At 40.7% G+C, this 12,586-nt stretch overlaps 1 protein-coding gene across 1 annotated transcript; it reads left to right on the top strand.

Annotated features, from left to right (window-relative positions):
- The first annotated feature begins 7,867 nt into the window (after nucleotides 1-7,867).
- Nucleotides 7,868-8,935, top strand: CMKLR2 (chemerin chemokine-like receptor 2). Its single transcript, XM_063078710.1, has one exon. It carries the CDS (start codon nucleotides 7,868-7,870, stop codon nucleotides 8,933-8,935), a length of 1,068 nt encoding a protein of 355 aa, XP_062934780.1.
- Nucleotides 8,936-12,586: the final 3,651 nt, after the last annotated feature.

The following is a 12,586-nucleotide window of genomic DNA, read 5'->3' as shown; positions in this document are numbered from 1 at the left end:
CAGTTTTAATTTTTTCACAATTTTATTTCTTATTACATACAAGGCACAGTGTTAGTAGAGATTGCAAATTCAGCTGCTGACAGCATCTTGGAAAGTATCACAAATGGACGGTTTGGAATTTGTGGTGACTATGGCAAATAAGAGTACAAGCCTTGTATAAAGAGGCATTCAAATGCTGCCATAGGAAATGCAGGCCCGTTATTAACAGATAAATTAAATTATCAAGAGAAGCTAAAAATTGGAATCTTTTTGTGAAACCTCCTAATGTGTAAATATTAGCATGTACAGCAAACATTTTGGAACAATTTTCAGTCAAATTAAACACACAGACCAACAGTTTGCAACCTCTATAAAGCATAGTTGGTTGGTACTGGGATGAACCAGACCAGGATGAGCCAGGACTCCAAGAGGAAAAGAGCAGATTCAGCAGCAGGAAATAGAAGAAAGGAATTCAGACTGAGCTCAATATGTGCAGATCAGGATTTCTTAACCTTGGCATCACGGCTGCCCAGTTAGCTTAGTTAGAGCACAGTGTTGATAACACCAGGTCAAAGGTTCAGAGCTCTATACTGGCCAGCCACAGAAAAAAAAAAACAACCAACCTTGGCATCATTCACACTTTGGGCCAGATCATTCTTCGTTGTGGGTGGATGTCCATTAGAGGATGTTTAGGACCATCCCTGGCCTCTATCCACTAGATGCCAGCAGCATATTACCCTCCTGTCCCCAGCATGATAACCAACAATGTCTCCAGACATTACCAAATATCCCCTAGTGGGCAAAACAGCCCTGGCTTAAGAGCCACTGGTGTGGATTTCGATGGTAATAAGGGATGGGAGGTGGTATCAAGGTAATGCCTCATGGGGTGATAGGTGAATAGTCTAACCAAGGTGGGAGCACAGAAGCATGGAGCCTGGGAAAGAGCACACTAGCAGACTCATGGAAATGTGGCAACAGAGGTCAGTGTTCTCCAGCTGACTGGAAAGAACCAAAGGTATGGCAATCCAAAACTAGAACCCAGGAACAAGGACTAGGAACAAGGCAATAATCCAGTTACCCAAATTAGAGAGTGAAGAAGTGGGACTATGAGTCAGGATGTCTGCCAAGTTATACTTTGAACTAAGAACATGGTCAAGTTCAAGTTTGGGGCAGAGCACAGCTTACAGGTGAGAGTTGAAAGACCCAAGCTGTGGGGATTAGAGCAATGATGAGGCAGGGACACAGGGGTCTTCTAACCAGGAATGGTAGGAAGCAGGATGAGAGGCTTACTCATTGTTCCCTGTCAAGGGCCAGGAGCTTTGTCACAGCTGCAGAGAATAGCTCTGGTCCATTATTTTGCTTTGCTTACTGGGGTCCTCCTTGGTAACTATAAGAGAGAGCCAGGAAAGTCAAGGACATGTCCAAGGCATTTTTTTTCCCTGGGGAAAAAAGAGTTGTCCCAATTCTAACAGCCAGTCTCCTCCATCAATTCAGAGAAGGTTGAAATTAGGACTTCTGGAGAGGCCTCTGAGTAGCATTAAATCTTGTGATTGCCTCCCTGGGACCAAGGAACAGTCTTCTGTTGTCCTGTAAGGGAAAAGTTCAACTTAGAGTTTCTATTTCTATCTTAATGTGTAGTTTCCTCCTTCACCGTTGAAAAGCTCAAAGTTTTTAAGAGTTTGCCTACCGCAGGGGTCTTAAATTGGCAGCTGGGCTGAATGTGGCCCACAGCTGTTATATTTTAAATCAGTAGTTTGGAATTTGGAAATCTTTCCCATTAAAAATATAGATATCCAGCCACTCTTCAAAAATTGGAAGTTCTGGCAAAACTAAGCCCTCGTGGAAACACCTGGGTGGAGCTCAGTAGTTGCTTTCCACTGAAGGCAAGTCTAATGCTCTTCAGTTCACCCAAATCCCATTGTCTTCCCAACATGGACTGCTTTACCTGTTACAGTTTCCTGCCCATGTGAACATTTAAATTGTGAAATCAGGGCTGACCAGTTAGCTCAGCTGGTTAGAGCACAGTCTTGTAACATTAAGGTCACAGGTAACATCAAGGTCATGGGTATTGATCCCATACCAGCCGGCTACCAAAAAATGAAAAATATGAAATCAAGGGTAGAGGAAGTTAACCTCTGCCATAAGCAATATAGGTCTAATGTCATCACAACTCAAGATCTACCCCTCATTTTCTCCTTATTACCAGCAGCGCCTCTTTAAGCCCACCATAGTTGATTGCAAATCCCCCTCATGTTCAGTCTCCATGGTAAAAAAAGAGAATTTCCTAAATGGCTCCTTGACCCTTACTGGAGTAAGAGAGTTCCTCCTCACAAGCCCAGCTTCTTCCGCTTTCTGTCCCCTCTGAAGGAAGTTCCTCTCGCTCTCTTCCAGTAAGCTTCCAAAAGCCATGACCATTGTTAGGAATAGCTTCTAACTCAAGGGCTTCTTACAACATCTTGTCCCAGGAGGTAGGCACTGCCAGGGCAGGGTCTAGTGAAGTTATATTAGTTAGGATACAGGTTCAGCTGCCTTAACAAAAGCTCAGAAGAATAGTAGGGGAAATATTTTTTCATTTTGTAATCCAGAAGGAGGTGGTCCAGAGAAGTAGGGCAGCTCTGCTCCAAGAGGTCAACCAGGGGCCCAAGCTTCTTCTTTTTGTGAGAAACTGGGTTTTCCTCATCCACGTGGTACAGATGGCTCATCACTGCCTCCATGTTCTAGCCAATGAGGAGAGGGGGAGAAGGGTAGTGGAGGGCCTTGGACTCTGGTACCTAAGGCCCCAGAGTCTGGGGGTCATTTTTGACTCCTCTCTTTCTGTCACACCCCACATCTGCTCTATCAAGAAACTTATTGAGGGCCATCCTGTGGCTCACTTGGGAGAGTGTGGTGCTGATAATACCAAGGCCCCGGGTTCGGATCCCATATAGGGATGGCCGGTTTGCTCACTTGGGAAAGCGTGATGCTGACAACACCAAGCCAAGGGTTAAGATCCCTTTACCGGTCATCTTTAAAAAAAAAGAAAGAAAGAAAGAAAGAAAGAAAGAAACTTATTGGTTCTATTTTCAAAATATATCTAGAATCCAATCATTTCTCATCACCTCCACTGCTTCCACCCTGGTCCAAGCCAACTTCATCTCTGGCCAGCATTATTGTAATAATTTACTAACTGGTCTCCATATTTCTTTTTTTTTTTTTTTTTTTTTTTAAAAGATGACCGGTAAGGGGATCTTAACCCTTGACTTGGTGTTGTCAGCACCACGCTCAGCCAGTGAGCGAACCGGCCATCCGTATATGGGATCCGAACCCGGGGCCTTGGTGTTATCAGCACCGCACTCTCCCGAGTGAGCCACGGGCCAGCCCCAAGGTCTCCATATTTCTATACTTGCTTGACCCCCCACCACATATAACATTTTATTCTCAACATAGCAGAAAGAGGGATCTTTCTTTCTTTTTTGTTTAGTGGCTGGCTGGTCTTTCTGTAGAGATTCTGTTATCTTTCTGTAATACAAATCAGATTAATTTTTCTCTCTGCTCAAAGTCCTTCAGTGACCTACAAGTGTCTACATGATCTGACCTCCTACATCCTTGTTGAACTTCTTTCCTTCTTTTCTTCCCCTTGCTCGCTTTTCTCACCCTATTCAGACATTACTGTTTCTGGAATATGTTAGACACACTTCTGCCATTGGGCCTTTGCACTGGCTACTCCCTCTGCCTAGAACACTCTTATGTGAAAGATCCACATGACGAACTCCCTCATGTTCTTCGAGCCTTTGCAGTTATCTTCCCGATGAGTCCTTCTCAGACCACCTTATTGAAAGTTAAAACTACCTCCCATTCCCTTTATCCTGTTCTTTTTTGTGTGACTGACCAGTAAGGAGATCTAAACCCTTGACCTTGGAAATTATTGAAACATATTGATTATACATATTTATTAGGTACAGAGTAATATTTCAATACATAATATACAATGTGTGATGATCAAATCAGGGTAATTAGCATATTCATAATTGCAAAACTTAATTATTTCCTTGTGAATATTGATCTCCCTTATAACCATTTGATAACATGCTGTAAATTACTGTTAATATAGATGCCTATGCACTGATAGAACTTATTTTTCCTATCTAGCTGTAATTTTGTGTCCATTAACCAACCTCTCACTTTTATTTTTTCATTTTTATGCAGAACTTACCACCTTTTAACAGACCATCTAATTTGCTTTTTTATTATGTTTATTTTTTACTGTTTATCTCTGCCTGCTGGAATCTAAAATCTAAGTGAGAAGAAATAGTTGTCTTATTTAGTGAAGAATCCCAACCAACTAGAATATTGCCTGACAAATGTGGGTACTTACTAATTATTTGCTGAATGAATGAGTGATGGTTCAAAATGGTGATTGCCATTTCTGGGTTAGCAATATGGGTTGGATGGTGACTCCAAACCTGCCCCCCCCCAAAAAAAGATATGTTGAAATATTAAACCCACTACCTCAGAATGTGACCTTATTTGAAATAGAGGTAATCAAATTAAAATGAGGTCATTAGGGTGGATCGCAATCCAATATCATTGGTGTTCTTATAAAAAGGAGAAATTTGGACACAGAGACAACACAGTCACTGACGAAGAATGCCATGTGAAGATGAAGGCAGAGATTGGGGTAACACGTCTACAAGCCAAGGAATGTAAAAATTTCCCAGCAAATTATGAGAAGCTAGGCAAGAGTCACGGAACAGATTCTTGCCCACAGCCTTCAGAAGGAATCAACCTTGATTTCAGACTTCTAGCCTCCAGACTGAGACAATAAATTTCTGTTATTTCAAGCTGCTCAGTTTATGGTGCAGCCCTAGAAAACAAATACAATTAGTCTCTAGATATTTTTGTAGGACTAAGTGAGGTTTGGAAACTTAATTGGATCTGGAGGTACCTGTAAATTGTAAAGCAATATATAAACAATGTACAATGATTAAGCAAGAATATTCCCTTAAGGGTTAACTGTGTCTGCTTAAGGACTCAGTAGGCCAGTTGCTGAATTCTGCCTTACTTCTCTCTTCATCTCTACGCTCCACCATAATCACCACACAAAAACATCTGCTCTAAGTTATAGGGGAATTTCTAGCTTATATTTCCCAGGAAGGATTCAGCTGGGCAGGATTTAGCTTCTCTTGAAGCATTTTTTTCCAAGCCTGAACTGGTCCTTGAATCTAACCTATTCATTTGCTTCCTGGAAGATTAGAAACCTCTCTGGTACAGGGCTTTCTGTTTGAAGGCATTCTGTTCAAATAGATCATTCATCCTCAAGGCACTTCCTGTCCCACCCCAACAGATTGAAGAAGAGTGATGTTGGTGTCAGCAGGCTCTGCGATGATTATGCTATCTCAGCAGCATCAGTAATGACGCGAGAAGGGGCAGTCTCCTGACTTTTGGTGGGGATAGTGGTTGTGAGCCATTAAGGGTCTTCCATGGGCACTTCTTTGTTTGGGAAGCAAGGTTCCTTCTACTCACCCTTTAGTGTTTTGTAAGGGATTCAGACCAGCTCCTGGGTCATTTAGCTTCAGAACTGCTAATGGTCTAAAAGGACAGATCATAGGCACCAGGAAGGTAAGGGTGTTTTAGTACACAGACAGAAAACCATGACAGGGAGTTTGAGACTAGGCTGGAAAGGATTTGACACTGGGGAGAGTCAGCCACCCTCAGAAGGAGTGAGAGGGCTGCATCAGATCCCAGGCCTCAAAGAGTAGGGTAGTGAGACAGAAGCTGATTCTTGCTCTCTGGAGTGGGACAAAGGAAAGGATTGGGTATCAAGGAACAAGCCAAGATCCTACGGATAGAACTGTGGGTCAAGGTTACAGAGATTCTGGCAACAACATTGACTTAGGGGTGAAGTTGCAAACTCTTACCTGAATCTTTAAAATTATCTTTGGTTCCAAACAGGATTCATAGCAGAGCCAATCATTTATTAAGCATATGTTAAGCATCTGTGATATGTTAAGACTTTTACCAGGTGCTGTGGGGTACAGAGATGACCGTCATTGTTCTCAAGGAGTTTATGGTCTGGTGGGAGAGAAATTAAAAATAGGTTAATGACAATATAGTGTAAGTGTGATAAGAGAAGTGTGACAGAAGAGGGGAATGTTGTAGTGGCTGAGCTTAGGCTCTGAATCTAACAGACCTGAGTTTAGATCTTGATCTACAGTTGCATGTTGTGTGATCTTGGGCAAGTCACTAAGCTTCTGTGCGCTTCAGTATCTTTTCTTGTAATTGAGAATAATAGTACTTATCTACTTTACAAGATTCTTGTGAGGATCAAATTAGATCATACATGCCTGGCAGCTAGTAAATTCTCAATAACATTGATTACTATTTATAACAATAATAATTATTATAATTAACTGCAAGAAGGTAATGTCAGGAAATGCTTCCAAGAATAGGTGGCATTTCAGTTAAATATTAAAAAACAAAAAGAAGCTGGCTGGGTCTGGGGTTGGGAGAAAGCTAATGAATTGCTATTGTTTTTAATTATGCCCTGCCAGATTCCTCTGAAGATTTTAGGTAGGATGATGAATTCAGTGGTAGTAATTTTGAGTTTAAGATGCCTATGAGCGACACAGGATGTTTTGATTTCTTCATTCTAACCTCACTCTAATCCCAAACCTTGCATACTTGTCCCATTTATGATTGTAGCTCCATGAAATGATTACAACCATGAATCTTTTTTCTACTTGATTTTGAATACTACAGATAGAAATAACACAAAATAAAATTGCACCCACTAAACTTTGTTTTGATTGAAAAACTGACTCTTACATGTTCTTAACCCAGAAAAGCTGTCCTTGGAAAGAAAAAGTGGAGGGGAGCCCCCACAAAAAAACATACTTTGGTAGAAATTACAATAGATTAAATTTAGAGGGACTGGCCAGTTAGCTAAGTTGGTTAGAGCATGGTCCTGATAACACCACAGTCCAGAGTTCGACCCCTGTACTGACCAGATGCCAAAAAAAAAAAAAAAAAAAAAAAATTTGGTATGGATAAAAATAAGTAAAGTAAAACTGTTTAATAAATCAAATCTTTGTCACAAATGATTATATAAAAGAGTTAATTCAAATTAATTCAAAACAAGGGAATTTCAGTAGAATAAAAATTTAATGATACCTTTTAGATGAAAAGCCATCCACATTGATATAATTCTGATCAACATGTTTGCATTCATAAACATAAAATAAAAACATCCTTGGATGCAAAATGGTGGGTCAAAATCTTCAGTGCTTACCTGTGACATCCAGGTGGATGAGTCTAGGAAATGGTTCGAATTCTGTCTAGAGATAAAGAAGTCAGGGCTACAAATACAGATTTTGAAGTCATCATTGTGTATTAATCTGTTTTCTTTTGCCATAAAATAATAATGCATAGTAGGAACCTAGTAAATGCATGTTGAATGTTAGATTTTCTCTAGTCAGCCCTATAGACATTATGAACAGATAAATTATACCTATAAAGTCAATCATCTTAATTAGGCAATTACTTTACAAAAATGAACTCTCTCAGCTTTGAGAATGATAATCAGAGTGAAACTGAGGCCTACCAAAACTTGAACATCTATGCTGCCTGGTTAGCTCAATTGGTTAGAGCACAGCCTTATAACAGCATAGTCACAGGTTCAGATCCCTGTCTGGCAAGCCACCTCAAAAAAAAAACAAAAACAAAAACACTGGGACATCTGGAGTATAATCACAAGTCCTACCAAAAAAAATGTACTATGTCTGGTTCATAAGGTGAAATATTTTTATCTTTCTGTTCCTTATCATTCACTGAACTTTTCTTCCTCCTTTATACATTTTTTTGTTTTTAAATTTCCTTCTGTAGGTGTCCTCAGTCTCCACTTAACAAGGTCATGGAAGATCTAGAGGAAACACTATTTGAAGAATTTGATAACTATTCCTATGCCCTGGAATATTACTCCCCAGAGTCTGATTTGGAGGAGAAAGTCCACCTGGGAGTTGTTCACTGGGTCTCTCTGATATTATATTGTTTAGCATTTGTTCTGGGAATTCCAGGAAATGCCCTTGTCATTTGGTTCACGGGATTCAAGTGGAAGAAGACAGTGACCACTCTCTGGTTCCTCAACCTGGCCATTGCGGATTTCATTTTTGTTCTCTTCCTGCCTCTGTACATCTCCTATGTGGCCATGAATTTCCACTGGCCCTTTGGCATCTGGTTATGCAAGGCCAATTCCTTCATTGCCCAGTTGAACATGTTTGCCAGTGTTTTTTTCCTGACTGTGATCAGCCTGGACCGCTATATCCACTTGATCCATCCTGTCTTGTCTCATCGGCACCGAACCCTAAAGAACTCTCTGATAGTTATTCTATTTGTCTGGCTTTTGGCTTCTCTTACTGGTGGTCCTGCCCTATACTTCCGAGACACTCTGGAGTTCAATAACCACACTGTTTGCTATAACAATTTCCACGAGCATGATCCTGACCTCACTTTGATGAGGCACCATGTTCTGACCTGGGTGAAATTTATTGTTGGGTACCTCTTCCCTTTGCTAACAATGAGTATTTGCTACTTGTGTCTCATCTTCAAGGTGAAGAAGCGAAGCATCCTGATCTCCAGTAAGCATTTCTGGACAATTCTGGCTGTGGTTGTGGCCTTTTTGATTTGCTGGACTCCTTATCACCTTTTTAGCATTTGGGAGCTCACCATTCACCACAATAGTTATTTCCACCAGGTACTGCAGGCTGGCATCCCCCTCTCCACTGGTTTAGCATTCCTCAATAGTTGTTTGAATCCCATCCTTTATGTCCTAATTAGTAAGAAGTTCCAAACTCGCTTTCGGGCCTCAGTTGCTGAGATACTGAAGTACACGCTGTGGGAAGTCAGCTGTTCCGGCACAGTGAGCGAACAGCTCAGGAACTCTGAAACCAAGAATCTGTGTCTCCTGGAAACAGCCCAATGAGTCATTACTTTTCCAGAAATCATTATAAGGCTTTTGTATGGGTCCCCTGACAGATGCTCTTAGATTAAATTTGGTACCAAGATATAGAGCTGACCATATTTTTGTTGCTGTTGTTTTTTGGTCATATTATTGTCATCACATTTTTGTGTGGATATAAGACTTAGGAAGGCCCTGCATTATTTTTTTCCTGCAACTTACATGATCTGTGTCATTCTTGCTAATTATACCACAGTGGATTAATCACCACTATTATGGAAGTATCAATTATTTTTAAAATTTTAATATCTTCTTAGAAGCCCCAAATCTTAATATTAAATATATGATTAACTGTTTTCAAAAATGTCAAAATATTTGCTTAAATTCATTTTAATTTTGCGCAAATAACCTATCAGACATATTCTTAAAATGCAACATGTGTAATTTTATTTTATGTAAGCTATGTATACACGTTTATGAATTAATGGTTATATTAGTTTAAAACATCTGTTCTAGTTAACTATTGATGCTTAATAAACTGCTCCAAAACCCAGTTGCTTAAAACAATGATTTATTATCATTATACCTCATAATTTTTAGGGCCAGGAATTCAAACAAGGCACAGAAGGGAGGTTTGTCTCTCTGCGATGTCTGGAGTCTCAATTGGACTGGGATGATGCAATGCTTGAGGTTTGGAACAACTGCGTTCGGGCTGAGCTCCCTTCCCCTTCCCTGTCCTCTTCGCACAGCTATGCCACTAAGCACTTCAGGATAGCCAGACTTCTTATATGCCAACTCAGGGCTCCAGGAGACCAAGGTGGAAATTTCTAGTCGTCTTAAAGGCTATGACCATCACTAACAACGTATCACTTCCACTGAACTCTAGTGGTCAAAGCAGACACAGGTCAGCTCAGAATCAAGGGGAGGGGACACGTACCCCCCTCCTCTCAATGGGAGGAGGGCCAAAAAGTTTACGTCCAACTTTAATCCCTTATGATATCATTATAAATGTTGGAAAATTCTGGATATGTACAAGTGTGTATAAATTTACTATAAACTCTGACATAAACATAAAACTCTGACATCCCCCCCCCCAAAAAAAGCTGGCCCAGTTTGTCAGCTCAGTTGGTTGGAGCATGGTGCTAATAACACCAAGGTCCAGGGTTCGATCCCTGTTACCGACCTGCTGCCACAAAAAACACTGACCTACAGATGGTGGATAGGCCAGCTCAGTCTCAGAATGATTTCAGAAAGAGAAAGCATAGTTGACATATTCATATATTTCCACTTTCTATTCTTATAGCTATATTTATATAGACACCACTATATGTCCAATAAAATACACCTACAGGTGAGTAACCTCTCTATGGTGCAAATCTGTAGCATTTTAGACTATAATGGTACTTTGACCTCTATTCATTTATCTCTAGCAAATACATGAGTACCTAACAGGTATTACAGAACCATGGTAGATACATATTGTAAGGGATGCCAAGATGCATAAGATACTTACAGTTTAGAAAATGAGATTATGGGCTGGCCCATGGCTCACTTGGGAGAGTGTGGTGCTGATAACACCAAGGCCACAGGTTCGGATCCCTATATAGGCCGGTTAGCTCAATGGCTGAGTGTGGTGCTGACAACACCAAGTCAAGGAAGGGTTAAGATCCCCTTACCGGTCATCTTTAAAAAAAAAAGAAAATGAGATTAAACCTGTGTAAAAACAATAACAAAATAAGGTAGAAAATAAGTGACACAAGAGAACCAAGGAAAACTACAGATTGTTCAAAGAGAAATTGTATCCAATGTTAAAGGTGAAGGAGCACTGAAAATCTATGCCCTTGTCTTTGGGCAAAAGACAAGATCATGCTTTTATTCATGTCTCTGCTGGTATCTATCTTTTCTGAATACAAACTGCTACTCTGTACAATTTTTAAAACATATTTTCATTTTCTATGATTTCTCAGTTTTCTTTTGAAAGTTGTGAAGGAAGCTGTGTTGTTTCTTGAATCAGTACCTTTTTTTATTTCACCTCTTTTTAGTTTTTTGAAAATACTAATGTTACCGAGCAAGGGCTCGCTGCTCAATGCCCACAGAAGCCAATACTATGGCACGGGTTTTTGAGAAAAGAAAAGGCTTTATTGTGAGGTCATCTGGCAAGGAGACAGGAGGCAATGCTCTCAAATCTGTCTTCTCAAACCAGGGGCTGGATGGGTTTTTAAAAGATCTGTAAGGATTAGGGACTGGGGATGGGCTGGCTCCTGTTTAGACCACCTAACTAGGCAAAGGATGATTGTCTGGGCCTGAGTCAGGCGGTATGACTCAGGCATGGGTTGATTGGCTGATGAGTCAGGAACTGATTGGTTAGGCCTGAGTCAGGTCATATGATACAGACAAGGGCTAATTGGTTGAGTCTGAATCCAGTCCTTTGGTGGAGAGTTTTCAGGTTCCTGTGGTACCCAAGGTCATCGGGAAGGTTAGGTCTTTCTCTCTGCACGTGCTTAGCTTACACCCTGCAAGAAAACATGTAAAACAACTTAAAATAGAGAAATAAGATCAAGGGTTCTGATCCCCCTACTGGCCAGCTGCCAAAATGAAATAAATTAGTAGGGAAATAAAACGATTTTCAGCAAGCTTAATCAGTTTTCAATCAGTTTTATATGGTTTCACTAGCATTGGATCATTTACTGGCTATATTCTTAACTGTTAGGCCCATGCAACAGTCAAATCTGGTTTTGGAAATTATTCCAAAAAAAATGTGTGGCATAGCTCAGCATGTCCCAAACTTCTGTCATTCCCAAACTTCATGATTTCTGCCATATCCAAAGTAGGTTAAGGGAAGGCAGAGAGAAAAAGGCTCATTGTGAGTTTGCAGACCTTTAGCCCTTCCCCTTCCACCACCAGGCTTGAGATATTCCACTCTGGTGTTCCCAGGATGAGGAGCAAATCTGGAGGATCCAAGAAAGAAAAGAGAACTCTGAACCTGTCCTTAGTCTGGGTAAAGGGAGAGACTCCGAAGGCTGTAGGAGGAGGGCTGAAGGGTAGAAAGGGGATTAAGCAACCAAGAGTAGAAAGAAATTATGGACGGGGCCAGCCCGTGGCTCACTCGGGAGAGTGTGGTGCTGATAACACCAAGGCCACGGGTTCAGATCCCATATAGGGATGGCCGGTTGCTCACTGGGTGAGCGTGGTGCTGACAACACCAAGTCAAGGGTTAAGATCCCCTTACCGGTCATCTTTTAAAAAAAAAAAAAAAACGAAAAGAAATTATGGAGCAGGTGGTAGCTTCCGGAAGTTACACTTCAGGCAGTGCTTCCTGACCTTTATTATATTAGTCAGGAACCCATTCAGAGCCTTTTTTTTTTTTTTAAATAAAGATGACTGGTAAGGGGATCTTAACCTTTGACTTGGTGTTGTCAGCACCACACTCTCCCAAGTGAGCCATGGGCTGGCCCTTCAGAGCCATTTTTGCCATTAGACTCAATGGGCACAGCATCTAGGGGCTGTGAGCTTTCCATGGGCCTGTGAATGCGTTTGAGGCCTTAAAAAAGTATTGGCTGTAGGATACAAAAAGGAAACTTGAAAAGTCAAAATTAATATATACTTTATTACATGTCTATAAAGTATACATTTAAGTCAATTAGTCACGTGAAGTATTTCATAATTATCTAAAAA

The sequence above is a fragment of the Cynocephalus volans genome, chromosome 1 (assembly GCF_027409185.1).
Source record: "Cynocephalus volans isolate mCynVol1 chromosome 1, mCynVol1.pri, whole genome shotgun sequence".
Classification (NCBI taxonomy): Eukaryota; Metazoa; Chordata; class Mammalia; order Dermoptera; family Cynocephalidae; genus Cynocephalus; species Cynocephalus volans.
Note: the sequence above shows the minus strand (reverse complement) of the source record. Positions and strands in the feature narration are given on the sequence as shown.

Excerpts from the sequence above, each read along its gene's own strand:
- CMKLR2 (XM_063078710.1), top strand. The coding sequence starts at position 7,868 with ATGGAAGATCTAGAGGAAACACTATTTGAAGAATTTGATAACTATTCC.